General features: G+C 42.0%; 1 protein-coding gene across 2 annotated transcripts; it reads right to left on the bottom strand.

Annotated features, from left to right (window-relative positions):
• Positions 1-1,330: 1,330 nt before the first annotated feature.
• On the bottom strand, positions 1,331-23,214 carry Rab3-GAP (Rab3 GTPase activating protein). 2 transcript variants are annotated; one of them, XM_065238983.1, is made up of 6 exons: positions 23,028-23,214; positions 20,352-21,138; positions 17,436-20,289; positions 2,988-3,185; positions 2,110-2,435; positions 1,331-1,559 (listed from the first exon to the last, which is right to left on the bottom strand). In XM_065238983.1, the coding sequence occupies exons 1-6, from the start codon at positions 23,101-23,103 to the stop codon at positions 1,436-1,438; spliced, it is 4,365 nt and encodes a 1,454-aa protein (XP_065095055.1). In that variant the 5' UTR covers positions 23,104-23,214; the 3' UTR covers positions 1,331-1,435. The 2 variants fall into 2 exon arrangements, with proteins under 2 accessions (XP_065095055.1, XP_065095056.1); XM_065238984.1 differs by lacking the exon at positions 1,331-1,559 and adding an exon at positions 1,567-1,622 and having other exon boundaries at positions 23,028-23,213.
• Positions 23,215-23,733: the final 519 nt, after the last annotated feature.

The raw sequence follows: 23,733 nt of genomic DNA, 5'->3' as shown, positions 1-23,733 counted from the left end.
TAGTCTAATTTCTCGATTATTCACAGATCTGAATGGATTTACAGCTCAAATAAGCACACATTAAAAATCCGGATATCATAACCGCTGGGACAATTTTTTAAATCTTTATTTTTATCTTCAAAAATGTATGGATCACTGCAAATTCTATACAGAAAACAAAATATTCCACGCGTATGACGATTTCAAGCACCTGCAGTGGATACATTCTACAGGAAAGCGGATAATATTTTCCTCTTCCTACACTTAACAATTTCATAAGGCTCGATTTATGAACGACACATATGAATTTCATAAGCACGACTTATGAAAGATTTTCGTCTAACAGGAGGTAGCTCTTATATGCCTTCAGTCATTCCATTTTCCCAAGCGTTGACAGACGAGTGGCTCAGTCACAGGACTCGTAATCTCAACGTCCATGATTCAGTTGCAGTCTGTTCCGTTTCATATAATTCATACATTCATTTCTTGTGGCTAATATTCTCATAAGTGGTTCTTATGGAATTATTACGTTTTTTTGCCTGCGTGTATGGTTCACGGTGAAAATTCCGCCCTCATCACTTTTTTTAGAGTTCCCCTATTCACCGCCAGAGGCTGGAACGATCGCTTAGTTTCTATTGAATTCACCTATTGCCTCCGAAAAACTTGATGTTTCTGCATCTCAAGCAAATTTGAAGGTTCAGAGACCTTGAGTGTTTTTGAAGTTTGCGCTGTTTGACTTGAAGCTTGAACATCTGTCAAGACACCTGAACGAACAATTAAGAAAAATAAAAATTGATGCTGAGGTACAGGGGCCAGTTGCCTGGCTACGCCTATGATGGTTCTTCTTAACGGGCATGCACACAACGTCAGCAATTTACCTTGGAATTATCGGAACATTCAAATAATTATTATTAAGTTTATCCAATGGCATTCAATTGCGCTAATTAGTCGGTGTTATAATGAAATGCAGGTGCATATTTGCAAACGATTTCCCCAAGCATTTGCGCCAAAAAGTTAATTTCTCGAAGGTATTTATCCACTATCCATCAAGCTAATGACCCTCGAACATAACGACTTCGATCAAAATCCAGCAGTTTGCTGTTAACCCCTGCAAACAAACCACAAACAAGCCAATAGACAGGAAATTTTAATTAATTTTCCGCGGAACAACTTCACCCTATAGACACGAACGAATCGACCTCCAAAATTTGTAAACCCAACCGTAATCCATCGTTCGAAATGAAGCCACACACCCGCCAACTTCAAACCCGAGGGCTTTCGTTCGTTCTATTTGCCCAGCCAGTGGTCGGGAAGTTGAAATTTTAACAGGAATTATATTCAATTCAGATATTTAGTACCTACCGATGATGCTCTTGCCCTGGGATTACACAGCTCGCTCTCGTTCTTGCTTAATCCTAGCCATTTCCATCATGCAGTCATGAATAAGTTTAAAACTTTAACAATGTTTCGTTTGCTTTCGAGTTGGTGTTTGCGTCGTCGTCGTCGTCGTCGTCGTTGTAGTCGTCGTCAGTTCGTCGATGTCGCTGCCGATACGTTTCCGCAGTTCGCTTCCGGTTATGCTATTTTAATTCCGGGAAGTGATTTTTTAGGGGGTGGAAAGATTTTTTGTTTGCTGTGTTGAGCTACAATTTGGGGTGGGAGGATGTCGATTTTGTTTAATTTTTTTTAATTGGAAAATTGAAAATGTCTTTCGGATGTTTGCAGTTAATTTCACTGTATAAATTAATAAATGCCTATTGATGGAAGCATTGAGTACAGTGAAATTAACGTTTAAATTTTGGTTGCCGAAAACAGTCAATGGGTGCCGAAGCCGACATTCACACTACTTTGGTGTTATTTCTAGAATGCATTCTAAAATCTCCTCAAAATTATCTGATTAATTCTTCGAAGTCACTGTATTCCCGCTTCCCTGTTCACTCTGTAGACGACATACCCCGGTTGGGTGTGGTTTTTAACTGATCGTCCGCCATATTGCAGTGAAAATCCTATCGGTTCAAACGGACCAAAGCAAACCGACATCCTCCACTGACTAAATAAACATTTTCCCAGCTATCGCATTCAAGAAACCCCCTTCCCTCTTTCCACCACAATAAACGTCAATCAAATTACCTCAATTCCTTAATGGTAGCGCAAGCATCGAACAGCAAACCGGCGATTCGGAGTTCCTTCGTATTTCCACCACCGCTTTGATTGACGTTCTGCTGTAGCGACGAAGAAAATGTGCTACTACTAGTCTGACTATTGCTACTACCGTTGTTGTTGTTGTTGTTGTTATTGCTCGATGAGGCGGAAGGGTTCTTCTGTACACTGCTCAAACAGCGAAAAGCCCTCTCCACCAGCCGGGCCAGCTTATCGATGGAAATCTCGCCGGATGCACCAGCTGCCTCGTTGCCTTCGGCAAATCGCAACTGAGGACCACGATTATCCGATGAAATCTGTTTGAATGGGTGGAAGGCAGAAAAAGCAAACAGACGAAGAAACGGATTAGTGCGTCTAACTCTATCTCTCTTCTCGGCTAGATTTAATAGGCGTTTAAAGCAGTTGGCCTCTCGTGGCCATCTTTTAAAAAGACTTGATGATGTAGATTTCCAAATTTTGCACTGCCGAGGTATGGGAGAGAAATTTTAAAACGCTTATATGTTTCGAATTAACCACTTTAAATTAATTTGATTTTACTGAGAGTTTCTTCAAGGTGGTCGCGAGAGACCATGTTTTAAACGCCTATAGGAGTGCCTGTAGACCCTCCGGTAGATGGGGTCCTGTTCGCTCGATAAGTTACAATTGGGAAGCACAGTTTGATGCTAGAACACCCGTTCCGCCATCAAATCGATTCAGGAAGATTCAAGAGAGAGAGAGAAGCAAAAAAAATCACATCCTTCTTACCCTAACTAGCAGAACCGCGCGGGATGCGGCAATCCGGGTGCGACAATGTGTGTGTCTGTGTATGTGCTCTACTTGTTAACGTAATAAACTTTCCCTACACTTACTAGCGTGTCCAGGTAGTCGGTCAGGAGGGGCCCCACGGCAGCCACCTGGCCCCAGAGGCGCGGGTTGGCTTTGGTGTGCATGGTCAGGCGGCGTCCAGCGATGGTCAGCAGCAGATTCCCAAAGGCCTGGTCCGGAACGATGTTTTCCAGCAGCTCCTCGGCGTACGTGTCCCAACCATGGGCGTACAGTTCGACAATCTGGAGGTAAAATAAACAATAAGAAAGGGTTGCTACAACATCCTAGACTCGTGGCATTTGTTTGTGGCGATGTTGAATACACAAGGATTGACTCCTGGTAGGCAAAATAGACAGACAACGTTGTGCGAAACCTTCCAAGAAGGCCAGACCGGAGAAATCAAAGCCCCATCCGAAATGAAGGGGAATTTTAAGATCAAGCCAAAAAGTGTGAATCGTTTTGGTGTGCGGAAAATTTCCCCAGTCAACGTCAAAGCTAGATAGATTGTGTTTTTTGGGGTGTAGTGTGGCTATACAGTCAAGGGTTTATACTATTGTCGGCAAAAATAACCGTTGATTGATGGGGGGACACTACAACCGGACGAAAGCTTTTAAGAAGGTTAAATCCCCAGAATGAACGTGGCGGGAATCGATGATAAATTGAACTTTGATAGACTCCACGACCATGGGGATTATGAATAAATCAAACTAAATGATACATCGGAAGTTGGGTTCATATTTTGAAATACATTGACGTTACGCTCTGAAGAGCTGCGATGGCTACACATGATAAAGAAATGATCGAAGATCGACACGTGCCTTTGCCTGTTTGGTCTGGTTTCTACACGACCGATGAGACCAACCCAAATTGGAGTTTAGTTTACTCATAAATCACATAAAGTGCAGGAACTCAGCAATGAGTAAACTTGCCTAAAATTTTTCCAGATTTGTCTAGAAAAAAAAAATCCCGAATGTGAGAAAAGTTAAGCTTGGATTCATTCAGTCTATTAGCACTACCCCTAGACTGAGTCAAATTTTTGGTCAATTCCCACATTTTCCTGCAGATTTTTTTGGGGTTTTCCACAGAAAAATATGAGGCATATTTACTCATCGCTGAGTTCCTAAACTTTTTGTGATTATGAGTAAACTAAACTCAAATCGTCGAACTGAACTCGAGTCGTTCTCATTGGCCGTGTACTCAATCCAAGGAATCAAATTCCCTGAGTTTTCCAGGTTTTTTCCAGGTCGGATGAAAAAAATTCCAGGTGCATACAAATTATATACATTATTATTTTATCTATTTATCCATCTGGAATCCCTTTTATGTACTTATTGATTTATGTTATTTTCGATTCTTCAAACTTGGGCGTTGGTACTTTTAACTCGGCACAGCAAAAAAGTTATTGAATATTACAGCAGAACAGATGCACATAGGTTGTTTAATATTAATTTGTACAATTTATGTTTAGTAAATGCACCAATAGTGGAGGTACGTTAGTACAATGTACTTCTACAGCGGCTTAGGGAGACTCTATAAGCCACCATAGGAACACATTGCACTAAAGTACCGCTACTATTGGTGCATTTATCCTACACATAATTTGCGAAAAGAAATTATATCCACGGGTGTAATATTGTATTTGGTTTTTGCAATCACATTAGTTATTCATACAGTAGAATGCATTACGTCAATCAATATTACTAGAGTCGGTGTATAATGAGTCACGCCAAGAGAAAAACAGTGGAACTCGCATCACGGTTTTCGAAAGATTCCCTTCTCTTTCACTTGGCAACAGAGGATTTATGCATCAACTTCAAAGGACTTCTAGCGAGAAATTAAATTACCGGCTGCAGTAAATTATTATACTAGTGATTTCGTTGGATTAAATCAGCAACATATATTACAAATTCTCATTGGATTACCAAACGAATCTAATTACAATTTAAATGCTCACTGCGTGTTTATGGTCATTTCTTTGATTAAATTTTATATTTTATTGCAATACCTTTCGTGTAGCTTTCATAGCATCGTAATGTTTATTTATTTTGCACGATAGGTAGCCAGTTTGACAGCTCAATAGGTAGACTTGGCTTCACTCTTGGCGTGACTCATTATACACCGACTCTAAATATTACATGCTTTTTTGGTATTTGTGTAGTAAGAAACCTGTCTATACTATTCGATAAAACGATATATCAAAATTTGATAACAATATGCTTTCAAAAACAAAATATCATTTTAATAATATGTTTGAGTCCAACTCTGTTTGGAAGATCAAGAGCGAATAAATCATGGTTTCACATGTCTACAATCTCTTAAGGTCCGTTTAGACTATCTGATTTTGACCGCCGCCATAATGAAAAATCTGCTCAAATTTACTTTCGACACACTTTGTCGAACCCCCCTGTTTGCTGGCTTGCACATGTCGAAAGAACTGTCAATTTAGATTTCAAAACAACACTGTATCAGGAATCAAAAGTAAATACTTCCATCATGAATTACCGGAAAATTGCTCTAGTTTCGGCAGACGTATTTGCTTTTATTATTTTAAGGTGATACTCTAAGGAAGCTTCCACAAAACATACAAATTTGAAATTGCTACTCCTTGTTTGCTGTGGTACTACAAACAGAGAGTACCAATTTCAAATTTTTATGTTTTGTGGAAGCTGACATTTGTGCATTTGAAGTTTCACGCTAATACCACAGACAGACATACAAATTAGTACCGTTGTACTCCTTTAATCAAGTACCTCAAAACGTACAATTTGTGGTACTAGCTTAAAGCAGTACAACGGTAGTACAACAGTGAACTTTGTATGTCTGTACAAGGTATAAGGCTTCCTTAGAGTATCACCTTAAATAAAATGAGAAGGAGAAGGTGAACTTTGTGGAGTAGGAAATGGTTGCTCAGGAGGAACACCAGCAGGGATCTGGCTCATCTTGTCCTTCAAGAGCTGCGATATGAAGATGAAAATGGATTTCAGAACTTCGCCAGGATGTCGATACCAACTTTAGACAAGCTAGTGGGAAAAGTTCTCATTAGATCTACATGATTCCTTGAGTTCTGAAAATTTATGTTAACAACGCAATTCCTGATGATCTGCAAATTCCTCGGTAGTTCTACAGATTTCTTTGAAGTTCTGTGTGTTCTTCAGAAGTTCTGCAAATTTTCCTAAGAATCTACAAAGTTTCTGAATCCCTGAAGATTTAAGATCCTTGAAGATCGACAATTATCTCTGATGTTCACAAAATTTCTAATAATCTACAAACTTCTCTAAAGTTCTGGATTTTTTCCGGCAGATTTTATGATTCAATGAATATCTGCAAATATCTCTGAACATCTATACAATTTTCTAAAGAATTAAAAGATTATCTAGAAATTTTTGAGCTTTCCGGAAGTTTTGGGAAGTATTCTGAAGTTTTTCTAATTTTTATCAAGCTGTGCAAATATCTCTTAAGATCAGCGAACATACCTGAAGTTCTGTGAATGTCTCTCAAAATCCAAGAACCGCAGTAAAATTCTGAAAATTTATTTAAACATCTGCTATTTTTTGAGTAGATTTACGATCTACCCTCTGAACTTTTCTGAAGTTCCTAAAATTTATTTCAAATTCTGTAATGTTTTCTAAAGTACTGTATTTCTGCTCTAAAGATCTAAGAACTGCCCTGAAGTTCAGTAAATTTCACAGTAGATCTCCGAACTTTTCTAAAGTTCTTTAAATTTCTTTGTGGATTGTTGATCTAAAGATCGGCGAACTTTCCCGAAGATCTGTTAGTTTTGCTGAAGTTTTGCAAATTTTTCTAAAAACGTACGAACTTTCTGACGTTCTACAGACTTCTTTTAAGGTCTACGGACTTTTCTGAAGTTCTTTAGATCTATCTATTTCCGACTACAATGGAGTTCTGCAAAATATTGTACTTTTGTACTTCGCTGCGATTTGTTTTTGGAATTGAGGTGCTTTTCTGACATTTAACGAATTTTTCTGAAGATCTCACAATTTGTGTGAAATTTTCTGTCAAATTCCTGCAAATATCTTTAAAGTTCTGTAAAGTTATCTTAAGCTCCATAGCTCTATTCCCAAAATCTACAAAAAAAAAAAAAAAAAACTTGAGGCTCAATAAATTTCTCAGTAGATCTGCAAACTTCTCTGATGTTTTGTAAATTCCTCTCGAGTTACCCTGAAGATTTGAAAATTTCCTTGAAGATTACCTAAAGTTGTCAAAATTTATCTGAAAATATTTGAGCTTCCTTGAAGTTTTAAATGTCTCTCTCAGAATCTACAAATTTTCCTGAAATCGTGTAAATATTTTTTTGTTAAATTGCCGAACTTCCCTGAAGTTCTGCAATTTTTACTGAAGATCCAATAACATTTCTGAAATTCTTGTGATTTTTTCAGAAGTCCTGTAATTTTTTTCAAAGTTCTGTAGCTTTGTTCTGAAGATCTACGAACTTTTCTGATGTTGAATAATGTTTCGAGGATCTCCAAACTTATGTGAAATACTTTATATTTCACTGTAGATTCTTGGACTTGTCTAAAGTTATGCGAATTTCCCTGAAGATTTGCAAAATTTCGCTTATCGTTTTACAAATTGATTTGAAATTATTTTTGCTTGCTTGAAGTTTTGAAAATTTTTTTGAACATTGATCTGAAGAGAGGTCTTGTGATTTTGTTTTTATGAATTTCTATTAATTACTTTTAATTTGTTTGTAGTTCTGTTCTCAAGATCTACGAACTACCCTGAAACTCAACACATTTCTCAGTAGATCTCCGACCCTCTCTGAAGCTCAAAAAAAAAAATCTATGTAGGCTCTCAGACCTGCTGTCTGGCATGCTTATTCTTATACAATACATGCTTCGTATGCTTCCTTTTGACGGTTGCCAGTCTTTCTTCTTCGACTGTTTCCTTTTTACGACGATTTTGATCCTCCACATACAAATTAGCGAAGAGCGAGCGTGACAAGACTCTCTGAATGAACTTGTTTCGTTCGCACACGTTGTCTTAGCTGTCAGATGCTTGTTCAGTGCCCTTAGAAACGTTTCGACAAACTGAACGAAAAACTTCTTTTGAATTACGAAAAATTGGAAAATTCCCTGAGTGGAACCAAAATTCCCTGAATATTCCAGGTTTTTCCAGAAAAAGTAAAATTCCCGGTTTTCCAGGTTTTTCCAGGTAGTAGACACCCTGATAATGTTTGCTTAGAATCGTGTTGATTAAATCTGATGTCGACATCAAAGCAGCCGGACATTCTTGATCGGGATTTAATGGAGGATAATACCGGTTGGAGCTTACCCACCATCAGAGTCATTGTTGCCACACGGTGAATGAGAACGACCCAAATTTGAGTTTAGTTTGCCGGCGCCGGTGGTGTAGTGGTAAGCGTGACCGCTTTCTAACACCCCAATGGGTCTGGGTTCAATCCCAGCCGAGGTCGGTGGGATTTTTCTTAGGCATAAAAATCTCTGGTCACGTCTTCCTTCGGAAGGGAAGTAAGGCCGTTGGTCCCGGCCCATGTGTGTTGAATGCATAGAGATTAGTGACGTTTAACGCACGCACACTAGCGGGGGCAACGCCGTGTAAAGTTGTTTATTATTTTCCTCTGGCTAACCTAAAAAATGTATGAAAGTAGATCTGTCAAAATGAGTTTGACATCGATTTATTATGTATTTTCGTCGGATATTCACTAACACGCTCTCCCATATCGCACCAATACAACCAGACGTGAAAATCTCTATTGGTGCGATATCCTACGCAGGTGTGGAAGCTGCCTTCCTGCACATTCGATAGCGGTGTCGTTAAATAAAGTAATGAAGAAGAAGAAGAGTTTATAATCGGCAAAAGTGCAGGTATGCAGGGATGAGTTAATTTGCCTCATGGTTTCCTGTGGAATACCTCTTTAATCTGGCGGAAAATGAGGAAAATTGACGAAAACTTTACTCATTTTAGGAGTAGTACCATTAGACTGAGGGAATTCCATCTTTACTTTTCTCATATTCGGCAACCAGCATAAACGCGAAAATTGTTCATTCTCCCTGCTAAACTTTAACTGAAATTTTTATGGAATTTTACATAAACGATTGTGTGATAAAGTTTTAACATTATGTATTATGGTTTTTGGAAGTGGACCTTACAAATAATGGATAGTTAAGAACCATTACCAATCAAAATAGTTGCTTTCTCCATACATTTTCGAAAAGAGAACTATATTAGAACCTTTTTACTTATGGTTTGAGAACTTTAATGGTAAAGGTTTCCCCAAACTGGCGCGTTTTTTACGCCGCGGCAGCGGTAGCGATATTCGCGTGGGTACCCACACCGAAGCGGCAGTTTTTTTGCAGCGTCGTAGCGATCGTGAGCAATGGATTCGTCGTCGGATGAAGAAGAGGTGCTTTTGCTAGTTTCTTTACAAGCAGAGGAAAATGCGTTGAAGTATTTTGGCAATTTCCTTCATTTTACAGATTTACAGATTTCTCACCACTGCACACTGGGCCAGAAATGCAACTTAGCGGAGCAAAATGAATATCTCCGAAACGAAGAATTTCCACCACTTGGTGTCTTGGGCGAAGTTTCTCATTATAATAAGAATCATCTATTGACATAAACAAATAGTTCAAAACTCTTCCGCAAAGATGGCACCACAATCTAACTTCTTTCTCTGACGATTTGGAGACTTGATGTCTTGCGCAAAGTTGTTTGCCTTGACAAAATAAACAACTCTTTTGAAGACGTAAAATTTCCACAGCCTACTGGTTCCGAGTTATATGGAGTTAAAGAAAAAAATGTCGAAAATATGCTTTTTTCTTTAAGTTTCGGTTTTTTGCTTAAATACAACCATATAATTTTATGTTTTTCTCTTACGCAAATGCATTAAATAAATAACTTTTGTGAAGAACATACTGATTTAAGCTTCAAATTTTAAAGATATTGTTGAAAAACCGAAAAAAACAACAATTTTTGAACTTTAATATCTCCTAAAGCACAAAAAATCGCAAACTGACATTTTCAGCAAAAATTAAGCAATATTCGATAAACAAAATATCAAAATTTGAGAAAGGTATATTTTGGTGTTTTTGAGATTTCATCATTTTAGTGGAGCATGTATTTTTTCTATAACTTTTTTAATGCATTAAAATAGTGTTTTGAAGACTTGACGACATAGGCAAAGTTGTTTATCTTGATAAAATAAACAACTCTTCTGAAGAAGTCAAACCTCCACAGCCTACTGTTTTCGCCTGGAATGCATATCATCAGAAAAATTTGCACATCTTCGGGAAATTTCATAGACAGAAATTCAGGGAAGTTCGCATAAAGAAATTTGAAAAAATTCAATGAAAGTTTGTATACCTTCAAAAACTTAGCAGAATTTCAAAGAGGTTTACAGAACTTCATAAATGTTGATACATCATCAGAGAAATGTGAAAAAACATAAGGAAAGCTCACAGAACTTCAGGGAAGTTCGTAGATTATCAAAGAAATTCAAGTTGAAGATTGAAAAACATATATTCCGAGGAATTTGTGAAAGTTCAAGGAAGTTCATAGAATATCAAGCAATTTCGTAGAACTTCAGGGAAATGTGAAGAACTTCATACCTGTGGCGTGTTGAGCTGTTGAATATTTCCAGAAGAATGATCATACTAAACTCTTGGGTGTTTACGATGATTTCTGAGCATGCTGGTATCTTTTTAGATTTTTTCGAAGAACTTTGAACTGTCGGACAGTCTACTGAGTTCGCTTTTATTATTCTCCCGATATTTCAGATCAATTATCTCAGGATTTTTTTTTTAGTTTGACTAAATGCTTCTCCGGAACTCACCTTTGAATTCATTTGTCATACTCTTTAAAATTCAATGGAATTATTCTCAGAACTGAAATTATTTCTAAAATCGCTTTGGATTTTCTCCTTCCCTTGGAATTCAACTTACAGTTCCTGAATTCTCCTTATAAATAAATGTAGTTTTACTAATATTTTCCTTCGATTGAGCATAGCATATGCAATTGTACAAAGCGTGGGTCAACTATCCTCACAAATTCCTTAGATTTCTTCTCCGGAAGCTTCTTTGAAGGGCAGTGAGTCTAAAAAAAATGAGAATGATTTCAGTGCCGTCCAGCGCTCTTGTGAGAACATCGCGACTAAGTTGCGTCGTACGGCTGAACAGGGCCCCTTCTCCATTATTCATTGACGTTTTTTTGAAGAATAAACATTATGTTTTTAATAAAAAAAAAATACTGAATTCGTTGAAAAACATTTTTTTTTACTAGCTATATGACTGAAAAAATTCTCATTTTTTATTGAACACCCGTTAGCAGCTTACCCATCTTTTTTCAAGTTGAGCAAATTCCAAGTAGAGCAAGGAATTTTGTAAAAGTTCTTGGAACTTCATAGAAGCTCTGCTAGAATTTGGAGTATTTCGGGGGGATTCAGGGAGCTTTGTAGATGTAAATATTGTCGAAATTCCAATGACAGTCTGAGACACGTTCAGACAACTTTGAAAAAAAAATAGTTTCTAACCAATTCTATTAAGGTTCAATTTTCTTTGATGCTTTTTCTAAAAATTCAAGAGCAGTTTTTTTCGACGCATTAGTCCAGATTGCGAAATGCTCGCACTATTCGATTCCTTTTGCTATTCTACACAAAATGACGCGAGCTTTTAGCAATCTGAAAAAATGCGTCGAAAAAAACTGCTTTTGAATTTTTCGAAAATGCATCAACGTAAATTGAACCTTAAGGTTTCCGTTGTTGCCATTTTTATCACCTGAAAATCACTTTCGGTACAAAAACCGCGCTTCTTCGGCGGCAAAAACGCTGCAGACAGCGAATTGAAAACGAACGCAAAAGAAACGCTGCCAAAACGCGCGAACAGCGTCAACTTGCCGCGTTGGTTTGAGCGCTTATTATTCCGCCGCGAATTATTCGCTGCCGCCGCGTTTGGGGGGACCTTAATGGTTATGGTAGTTAGTAAGATTCATGGATGGTTTTGTAAATCAATGGAATCGATGGAATCTTTGTATGTGCAGTTGGAGCAGTTCCATCAGATGCTAGATGGGCTCAACGGCAAGCTCATTGGACGGAGACCAGTCGTCATCGCAGGAGATTTCAACGCTTGCGTAGTGGATTGGGGGAGCAGATGTACCAACGCAAGAGGGTATAGCCTGCTGGACCCTCTGGCAAAGTTGAACGTCAGCCTGGCCAACTCAGGAACATCGCTAGTGGCACGTATGAACTGGAGAGTGTGCGAAGAGTACACCCATAGTAGTGACCATCAGATCCGGTACAGTATCGGCGAACGGACACCGGTTGAAATGCGGAGGACGAAAGTAAGCGAGCGGAAGTGGAAGACGAAGGCATTCAATAAAGATCTCTTCATCGAAGCCCTATGGGTAGACAGCAGCGTCCCGGGCCTAAGCGCGAACGAGTTGAGCGAATCGTTAGCAAGGGCATGCGACAGAACTATGTCGAGAAAACTGGAGCCAACGAACAGGCGGCGTCCAGCTTACTGGTGGAACGAGGAAATTAGCACCCTCCGTGCTTAGTTGTCTTCTGGCCAGAAGGCGCGTTCAGAGAGCAAGAACTGAAGCATACAAGGAGGAGCGCAGTGTGGTGTTCCGAGCGGCCAGGGCTGCATTAAAAAGAAAGATATAGACGAGCAAGTCAAACAGTTTCAAGGAGCTGTCCCGAGACGCATACCTAGTCGCGATGGCGAAGATCAGAGATCCAACGATGCCGGTTGAAATATGCCAAAAGCGGTTGAAGGTGAAGAAAGCTCCCAGCCCGGATAGAATTCCTAGCTGGCGTTGAAGGCGGCGATCCAGGCGTCCCCGGACATGTTCAGGATGGTGCTGCAGAAATGCTGGACGATGGTCATTTCCCTGACAGGTGGAAGATATAGTTGCTGCTGAAACCAGGAAAACCGCCGGGGGATCCAGCATCGTACAGGCCTATATGCCTCGGAAAACTCTTGGAGAGGATCATTCTGAAATGCACGGAGATTGGGCACGGCTTGTCGGAGAGGCAGTTCGGATTCCGGAAAAGGAGATCAACGGTGGATGCAATTCGGACAGTAGTCGAAAGAGCCAAGAAGGCGTCCAAACAGAAACGGATAAGAGATCGATACTGCGCCGTGATAACAATCGACCGAAGCGGCCCAAGCGCTGCATATAATGCAGGATCCTGCGAAGTTATTTTCAGAACCGGGTTCTGGTCTACGAAACTGACATGGGACAGAGATCGATTAGGATCACAGCGGGAGTTCCACAAGGCTCCATCCTCCATGTATACGGCCTCGGTAAGCGTCCCATACAGGTAGGCCGTCTTAACATCGACGTGTTTCACTAGAAGTTGACGACGGGTGGCAATGGTTAGCAAAGAACGAAATGTTACCTGTTTTGCCACTGGAGCGAACACCTGGTCGTAGTCAGTGCCGTACTTCAGATTAAAACCTTGTGCGACCAGTCTCGCCTTGTAGCTTATCACGTTTCCATGCTCGTCCAGTTTCCGCTTGTACAGCCATTTGCAGCCAACCGCCTTTCGTCCATCTGGAAGGGCCTCAACTGTCCATGTCGAGTTATCTTGAAGGGACTGGATCTCTTCTTCCATCGCAGCTATCCACGATTCACTCTCTTGTCCGCTTACTGCTTCTTCATACGTCCTCGGTTCAGTAGCTGCTGCCATTTTGTTTGCTTCATGGTACTGCTGTGGGGCAACACTTTTGTTGGACCGCTCTGATCTTCGTACGATGGTTTCATCCAAATCTTCATGAAATGACTCGTCGCAAGAATCGAAGTCCGTGTCGGTTACGTCCGACCTTCCATCTGTTGAATTTTCTCGTACGACTCCTCCTCCAGATTAGGAACATCGGTACCGGGTTGAACCAACTCCTCCTCAAAGAAACGAACGTCTCGACTGATGATCAGCTTGTTAGTGGCCATATCAATGAATCTGTAGGCCTTGTGGTTACTGGAATAGCCGACGAACGTCACTTCCTTCGACTTATCCTGGAGTTTGTTTCGGCACATAGACAAATCTCTACACCAAAACACTTTCAGATGTGAAACGTTCGGTTTACGTCCCCACCAAAGCTCGTATGGTGTGATCTCCACAGCGCGAGAAGGTAGGTGGTTCTGTAGGTACACGGCCGTAGCGGTTGCTTCAGCCCAAAACCGTGCAGACATCCTGGCGTCCATTAGCATGCACCGAAACATTTCAATGATGTTTCGATTTCGTCTCTCCGCCACTCCGTTCTGCTGTGGCGAATATCCGGCAGTAAACTCGGGGTGGATTCCATGCTTGTGGTAGAACTCCAGCAGTACTTCGCTCGAATACTCCCCTCCCCGATCAGACCTGACGCGCTTGGGGTACTTTCCAAACTGCGTGTGGACATAATTACAGTATTCCACTATGCGTTCTGCGACCTTGGATTTCGAGGGTGTCTCCAGTGGTCCATACACGTCCGAGTGGATGAGGTCTAAAGGTGCGAAGGTCTTTGGGAAGGGAGTTCGAGCTTGCTTTCCTTTCACACAGCATTTGCAACCTTCACGTATTCCGCAATCTGCAACTTTCATACCGGTAACAAGCTTCTTCCAGAACATCCAACGCATAAGCTTCCCGGTGTCCAAACCGTCGGTGCCAGGTGTGCTGGCAATCTCGCTTGTGAGATGCAGTTACCCTCGCGGCGACTGCTTGTTCTTGCTTATTCAGCCGGTATAATCCTCTGCACTTCGTCGCAGATGCAATTTCCTTCCCATGGACGATGATTTTGCACTTCACGTCATCGAATTCAATCTTCGCCTTTTGAGTGGTCGTAGTAAGCACTGACAAAAGACTTGCTGACAGCTTTGGCACAAACAAAACGAGGTTGAGACGAATTTTATTCGTGCTTCCAGAACCGTCCACACATTCGATCACACCAGTTCCAGTACCAGCGACCGCTACTACACGCTAGTCAGCCAACTCCACTTCGCCTGTAGCCGGTTCTAACTCCTTGAAGAAATCCCTGTTGGAAGTCATGTGCGAACTTGCGCCGGAATTGATGATCCAGTCGTTCGCCGTGTCGCCTGTTCCAATGGTCAGCGCGTATATGTTGCTGTAGCCACTGTTCGCATTCTGTTTCTTCGATTCGAATTGCTCTCGAGCTTGCTCTCTCTGTAGCTGCTTGCAGTCCCGTTGTTTGTGGCCAGGCTTCTTGCAGAAATGACACACAATCGGCTTTCGTCCCGCCGCTTTCAATGCCGTCCTTGCGGTTGCGTTACGATTTTGCTTGCTTACCACGTCCAGTAGCTTCTCCCGGATCAGGTTCAGCGTCAAGGCATCATCCGTACGTGTTTCGAGGGCAGTCGTCAATGCGTTGAGTGATTTCGGCAATCCTCGCAAAATAAAGGCCACCATGGTATCCTCTCCCAGGTTCTTTCCTGCGCTGCACAGCTCCGTGTACAGGTCTTCCATCTTCGTGAGGTAATCGTCCATATCCTCTCCTATCGTGTACCGGGTTTCGCACATCCGCCGCCCACGCTTACTTCGCCGCTCGAATCACCCCAAACTGATTTTCCTCCAGCAGTAGCAGAATCGTTGCACGGGCTTTTTCATCGCCTTCCACCCACACCGCTGAGGCACACGCCGCCGCTTGACCTTCTCCAGCTGCCGGTGGGTTGTTCTTGATGTAGGTCCACGAACCTTCCCGGATCAGCAGCGCTTCGGTGCGTAGCTTCCATGCTTCATAATTTGTGTTGTTCAGTTTCGTAGAATTCTTCAGATCCATCCTATCGCAGGTTTGGCTTCGGTCTTGAATCTTCTCCAGGAAAAAAACTTACACGTTGCTAAGGGCCCATAACCTATTAGCAGAGCGTGAAAAAAAAACAACTGATCGCTAAGGATTGGAACAGTGGAATAAATAATTTTTTATTAATCGTTCTATAATAGCCTGTGATAGGTTTAGGTGGTCAGCTGGTTGCTGTGATTGTTCGTTATCTCAACAGTTCCTGTCTGATCATTGCTACTTCAGGAAGTATCTGCAACGGTTCGGACACAAAACGTCACCCTTCAGTCCGGAGCGTGGGAATGTGGAAGAATCACCAGAGCACGTGGTCTTCGAATGTCCTAGATATGATGCTTTGCGAGAGGGGATGCTCGCCCGTAGCGCGGAGAATGGCGTCCAAGAAATGCGTCGAGAGGAGGGCACCTGCAATACCGTCAGCAGAGCAGCAACGCAGATCATGTTTGCGCTGCAGCGAAAATGCCGAGAAGCCCAGCTAGAAAGAAGTAATGTGCTCACACAGTCGCGAAGTGAAATACGGAACCGGGAGAACTTCCACCACCGGGGAACTCTCCGTCGGAGTAGGTCGAATTCACCATCAGGGGTTAGTTGAGTAGAACGCGACTACGCTGGGAGTTAAATGGCTCACAAACTGGAAAGACGATCAGCGAACTATAAGTACCAGTTAGCTGAGGTAAAGTGAGGTGCGTAATGGACAACTGCCTCCGAAGTAATACGACAAGTGGTTCCGGAGTCGATTGATTTATGACCTTGGCCCTGCGGGCTTCCTAAGCTTGACATGGTTCTTTATATAATGGGTCCAACTATTATTCATTTTTAGGTCCAACCATGATTGAAATTCATTGCTGAATACATCCTATTTTGAGAAAATTATTCTTTCTTCATTATTAATACAAACTAGGTAGGTACAAACTAGTCTAGGTAGGGCATTATGAGGAGCATTTCAAAGAATTAATGGGAATTCTAAGCAGAGCTAACAAGGAATTTTTATAGTAACTCCATGGGCATATCAGTAGAATACTGGAAGTGAATGCTGAGGAGAACTCCTAGTGATTTTTTCAGGAGTATTTTTCGGGTAATTGCTAGGTAATCACTGCAAGAAATAATAATAATATGGAGCAGTTTCACGCTAAATGACGAATCGAAAAACATCAACCTTCTCCAATTTGCATGGAACTTTGCATAATTGTTTGTTTTGAGCAATGATTCTTATTTTTGCTAAAATTCGGCCATTTTGGATGTTGAAAAATTTTCAAACTGGCGTCTTTGAAATTTTTCTAAAAATTGTGGCATGGAAACGGCACTTCTGATCGAAATGGCGTCGAAGCCAAAGTTGTTGAAAAACACAATGGTTGTCTGGGAAAAATGTACAAATAGTTTTTAGTAAGTCGTTATTTGGCGTGGAACTGCTGTCTTCATAAATTGAAAAATCAGCTGATCATAATCGTCTCGCAAATTGGTTTACTCCCACCGGAGTGTTAGTCCCTTCAGTTTCAACTTGCTTTTACACATCATAATCCAACACCTATTAAGAACCCAATTCAACCCAAAAATTACCACACCGCCAATGAGATCAACTATTTAGTCGGATTTCACTCAAAATAATAAAAAAATTGAGTTACTCAACCAAGGTGTAACCCCGACTCAATTTCGAGTTGATCTCATTGCCACGTACAAAACTAATAAACACATAACCACTTGCCCCCCGCTTCTCCATCCACTCACCTGATGTTTCTTCAGCTCCGTCACGCTGATCTCCCAAACCTCGGCCAGCTGTTCGATCCGATCCATCCACGCGATGTGATCCGTGTAGAACACGTTCTCCATGTCCTCCCGAATCAAGTCCATCGTCGCCGTAATGGTCTTGCAGAGAAACTCGAACCGGACCCTCTTCAGCAGCAGATCCGCCTTCGGCAAGCTGTACGCCAACTGCCGGTTGATCTCCGCAAAGAACGACTGATTCGCCATTCCATCGAAAAACTGCTGGATGGGTTTCTGATACTTGACGTTGAAAGAAGTCAAAACGAGCAGCACGGTGGTCAATTCGTGGTGGAGTTTGAGCAGTGCCATATTGGCCGAGTTCTGTTGGATCGCTAGGGATGTAAGGGGGATGGGTCCGTCCTGGAGCAGCTCCTCGAATCGCAACTCCAGTTTGTCATGGTCGATCGAGTTGGAAAATTGATCGAAGAATTCTAGGCAACTTTCCAAGAACTGTGGAACCACGGCGTCCGATATTCCTATGTCCTGCAGGCAGAGCTTTTCCTTGGGTAGTCGACCGACCTTGTTGACAAGTTTCTTGGTAGCTTCAAGGGGGATTTTCAGGTGGGCATTCCAAATCATGCAACACAGACCGTGTTTCATGGAATACTGTAGACGAGGGATTGCCTTGAGACATGCAAGACCCGCGGAAAGGCAATCAATGTTAGGCATGTTTTTGCTCCAATCACAGATATACTCCCAAGCTAGATGGCTAAGCAGAGTTCCACTATCCAAGCTGAAGGGAAAGTGTCGTCGCAGGATGTTCAGGTTGTAGAGTACCGGATCCAGTTCGGAATCGCTGCTACCGCCGTATTCGCTTGTCTCAATAAGGTTCTGTTTGAGCAGCTCTAGACGCTTTCGCTCCTTCTTTACAGTTGCTGCAGGTTCTTGAATACCAGCTTGTTCGTTCTCAACGGCTTCCTCCGGTACTTCGATGACCAACTTTTCTGGATCTATTCCACTGGCGCCAATCCACTTGGCGACGATTTCGGCGACGATTCCCTGACCGCCCTTCAAGATCTCCTTTAGACTGACGTCCGGTTTTTGATACTTCAAACAAGGGTACTTTGGATGCCGGCATTTGAGGTTTTCGGCTAGTATTGCCCCAAGAACGGATACGTCGTCGAGTTTCCCGATGAGCAGTGTCCACTGGCAGGCTTCCTGTGAAACTTCTTCAAACTGGTAGTCATCAGAGTCACTGTTTTCTTCGTACTTTAGGGCTTCATTTCGACACATAATAGCCGCCAGCAGGCCCCGAAGTGCGCAAGGTGACTCCAGTAGATACTCCCGAGCATTCTGCCACCACAAACAGATGGTATTGTTCTCGAATCGTATCCGGTTTTCTACGAGAGAACAAATCCTTCGAAGGACTTTGTTGAACTTGTTCAAGTCGTCGGCTAGCTCGGCTATGTCTCGGTAACTGAAGGGAAGCCGCAGCCAGTACGCTAAGAATAACTTCAGCAAGTCATCGTAGATTAGTCCGGAGCTGCCAGCAGCCGTCACGAACCCTGCCAAGCGGGACCCATTGCTGTGGTAGATATTCTCGAATATGATCTTGCCCAGCGAACTGAACAAATGAGCGGAATCGTCCTTGAGCAGAATCAGATCCTCGTTAGACACATTGAAGTACGATATGTATTCTTGGAAAGTATTGCTTTTGACAGTTGAATCCTCAAAAGTTACGTGAGTCGTCGAGCCACCCTCGGAGGAACTGTTCATCGTCAGCAGCTCTATCAGCTTACCGATCGAGACCAGTTCCATCTCGGATAGTTTTACATTTTTGTCCAAATCTGTCTTGGGAGCAATGACCTCGGTCGTAGTCTCTTCGGTTTGTTGTTCCACTGAATCCGTCGGAACATCTACGTTCTCATCTACGGGGCACTTGTTTTCATCACTAGACGTTTCCGTTTCACTCACTAGTTCTTCAGCGTTCACTTTACCCGTCAGAAACAAATAGAACATCGTTAGTTTTCGGTAGTTCTCACATATAACTCGTAAATGACTCCGTCTACCATCATTTTCTATCTCCTGTGATTCTTCTACCTCACCGAAAGTTCCAAACACTTCCACTGCACTACGAAATAGTATCGGTTTAATCTTCTTGTGCTTTGCTAGCATCTCGACGCACTGCTGCTTGATTTCATCCGTTTCGAAGCTCTTGCACATTTCAAACATCTCTTCTAGGTCTTCTGCGTCACTGCCGTCGCCTGCTTTCAGACAAATCTTCAGTCTCTTCAGTAAATGCAGATCCTTGGCAGTCTTCGATTTGGAATCGCTGAGGGCACAGTGAAATGGAATACTGATTTCTTTCAACGAGTTGTCACTCGGATCGAAGAATGTGCAACCGTGTCCTGTGTACTTGATCTTGCTGCTACCCGAGCTGACCCCCATGAAGCTATGCGTATTGTAGATTAGTTGACCGTTTTTGGCCGCCGAGAACGCACCCACCTTTGGGCCATTCTGCAATGACCACACCTCTAGCACCGATCGTCGTGGAGCGTAGATCACCAAGAATATAGCTTTCCGTCGATCCTGCTTCGTTACAACATCCTTAGCGATCTTCTCAGCGACCTCCACAAACCCACACTGAGCATCTCGATAGCCTTTCCAAATTCTCAAGGCGATCCCTTTAACACAATCCACCAGAACTATTCGACCAAGGTTGTCCGCAACAGCAGCTAGGGTATAGTTCGGGGCCAACCAAACCGAGAAGGCAGTTCGTTGAATATCACATAACCCAAATCTGCAGATCAGCGGTTCCGAAGGCGGCAACTGCGGCTCCGGAGGAGCTTGCGGAGTTGACGATCCACCGAACCAGGATCTGTGAAAAATTACTTTCTTCAAATTCCTTCTTTAAAACACCTGAAAACCCAAGCTACTTACGGTAAAGCTGATTTGATCTTGTTGGCCACTGCTCGAGCAACATCCGCCAGCACCGGTTGGGAAAACCCCTCCTTAGCGTAGTGAAACCCTATATAGGGCTTCATCCCCGCCGCAATGATCAACGAATTCTGAGGCGGCGCATGTCGATACTTCGCAAAGAACCCACCCTCCAGACTGGCCGTGAGCAGATGATCGAACGTACAGGTCTTCTGCGGTCCCACCACTATCCCATCCTGCACGGTCATATTCTTCTCATAATTCCACTTTCGGCACGCGATCACTTCTTGAGCTTCGTTCACTCGCGGACTTCCCAACCCATATCTGCCGATTTGCTGCTTCAAGCTTCTCAACAACGGAAACATCTGCGCACCCTGCACTATCACTACACAAGACGGATGAAACACATACAGCTCTTCGTTGATGTGTTTCCCACTTTGGGCCTTGATGGCCTGAACCGGTTCCTGGTGGAACAGCTGCGAATGGATTAGCGTGCCATTTTCCCCGTAGAACAAAACCTGACCACTGTCCAGACCGACTACGATAAAGCTAAAATCCACACTACCGGCCTGGGAGTTGCCTCCCTGGCCCACGACTGGCGCGCAAAGAACACTTGTTATCAGACAGTTCGGGTCGTCGATCGCACCCTTCCAGGCGATCTTGTACACGCTCAGCTGCCGCTGCCGGTCCCATTTGGAGGTTAGGATGATCAGGATCGACCCGTGACCGAAGGCGAGGATGTCCCCCGCTGGCGACAGTGAGTGGCAAACTGCGTTGAGCCAGTTTTCCTCTGCATGTGGCGGGGGGGGGGAGAGAGAGAGAGAGAGAGAAAATTGAGATCGTTGGTTTGGTGAGGATATAAATATCATAGAGAAGGATCCTATCAGGATGGATCAGGTGCCGGAGGAAGTGACTAATCATTAAATTCAACTATAACTAGTCATGCGGCAAATACAAATGTTCAAATATGCATAGACAATTTATTTGACAACCTGCCAAATGAGAATAGTGACGGTGGCAATGTCACTGGAACAGATTCCGGCAGCCCTGAAGGAAGTGGTTAATATTTGATTTCTACAAAACTAATCATGCGGCATATCAACATTTTCAGAAATTGGCAGACAATTCATTTCATACACTGCCACAAAGTCCAACAACTGTCCTTGGAAAATTTTGGTATATCGCATGTTGAATATATGTATTATAGGGGAAATGGATGTAATGTCGGCTTAAATGCTCCTAATTTGGGCCCATACATAAATTCAGCAATCGTCTAAATTTTCAATAGCGACCAAAAATATCCATTAATACCGTCCCAAAGATAAAATTGATAGATAGCAGATTTTTAGCGATGGGCCCAATCTTAGATCCATAGGCCAACATCTGAGCTATTTCCCCTATAATATATGTTAAAGTCAGACATTGGCCATCTCCTCCGGAACTTCCAGGAACATTGGGAGGCCATTGTAACTAAGTTAAGTTAAGTTAAGTTTTTAAAGAAAAACAAGTACTTTTTATGGAAAACTAGAGATCATCTTGTTAAGTTAGAAGCGAATGATCAGTTATGTAGCTGTTGAAAGAATATTTCTCATTAGTTATTTGAAACTATTGGTAAACCTTATTTTCTGAAGTACAAATGTTGACATTTTCAACTAGTAAAACTTTTTAAATATTCGCGATAGAGAGAAAAGGTAATTTTTAGATTAAAATTGGCTGAATTGTTTCAATAGGCCTCAAGCATAACGTTTACAGGAGATTATTGTAAAATATATACAATTAACCACTTTATTCGAGCACTTAAAATGACGTTTACTACCACTCGAACTTTGAAATAAAACATTATTTTGAGATTTTTTTCTTCTAGAACCTCGAGAAAAGTAGCCAACATTTGTGCGTTTCATAAAAAAATATAAATTATTTGGTCCAGTTTTGTGAAATCGCTGGTAGACCACGCCAAAACTGCTTGACAAAGGGTCAATTGGTTGAGTTTTAATAGGGTGGCCATATTAGACACTTTCCCCTTAGCAGTTTTTTTTTCAATCTGTTGGTTTGTCGTTCGTAGTCGATTTAACATATCTGGAGTACTTTGAGATTAGGGCGTAATTGCTTTAATAAACAAACATGTCATTCGACAATTATTTCTCGTGAATTAAAGCTCAATTTCAAAAACTAACAACACAAACAGATAGAGGAATGGTTCCTCTATCATTTGGTATAATTTTTTTTTCGCGAGATTGTTATTTTATTTTTGTGAAATCGGTGATTGACGTGTTTGTTTACAAGAGCAATTACGCTTAAATCGCAAAGTTCTCCGGAATATTTTGGTTTCTTGGTTGGTTTTTGTTTAGCTGAAAAATGTTTTATACACTTGGTCACAACAACGAAAAGCATTAATTCATTCCCTGTAGTTATCCTTACGACTAAATTCATTTTGTCCTTAGATCTTCTACCTTTCGCTGATTCGTAATCATTCCCCGTCGTCTTTTGAATTTTAGTCCTAGTAAACAAATTAATATCTCAAAGTTCCTTGCACACAAACGAGTGCAATGTCCACAGGTTTATCAATAAAGAGTAATAATTATGCCCACATCAAATCGATACCACCCACGAAAGCGAAGGAACGTATCCCTTTTTCAGAAGGTGGGTGTTGATGGAAAGAACAGCGAAACCAAAACAAACCTGAACTCAGTCCGAACTGCTCCTGCACCTCGCGTAAATCGTCCACATTGGCCAGTAATTTCACTTCGCACGACATCGCGGCACACCGACCGACACAAACGACGTTGCAATTCCGACGGTTTTCACCAGCGATCACACCTCCTTCTAATCAACAAGCAGATCTTTTCGCGTTCGATTGATGATGATTGCAAATTTTTTCACTGCTGCTGCTCTGATAAACAACACACAAAGGCGAACTGTCAAAAGCGAAGTAAACGCGGAAGATGACACCAATACAAGCATGTATCGAGTGCGAGAAAACAAATGCCCAGGGACGCCGTTTGGTTGACGTGAAATAAGGGGCAAACATGAAACTGTTCTACTCCGAAAAGTTTCGGCAAAAAGGTCCCTGAAAATGAAGCAGTTTTTTGTTAAATGCGAACCAGCTTGGTCGATTTGAAGGTTACGTATACCGTACGTAACCTGAGCATACAGTCAACTTTCCGTTTTTCCAAGCTCCATTGATGATAATACGTGATTTAATCCAGATTATCATAAATCTATATAAAAGTTTAATGCCTCATTCAGTAAGCACCAAGAGAGGATAAAACTTAGAAAGCACACTGCCATTCTCTCTAGCATATCCCGACCAACCATTCGTGAAACTTCTTCAAAGTTCTTTATACAGAAATAAAGATTTATGTCAGCAATTCTTTACTTTAAATTT

The sequence above is a fragment of the Ochlerotatus camptorhynchus genome, unplaced genomic scaffold (genome assembly GCF_037179485.1).
Source record: "Ochlerotatus camptorhynchus isolate MF236.1 unplaced genomic scaffold, CSIRO-AGI_Acam_v1.1 ptg000046l, whole genome shotgun sequence".
Lineage (NCBI taxonomy): Eukaryota > Metazoa > Arthropoda > Insecta > Diptera > Culicidae > Ochlerotatus > Ochlerotatus camptorhynchus.
This window is presented reverse-complemented; position numbering and strand designations above follow the sequence as displayed.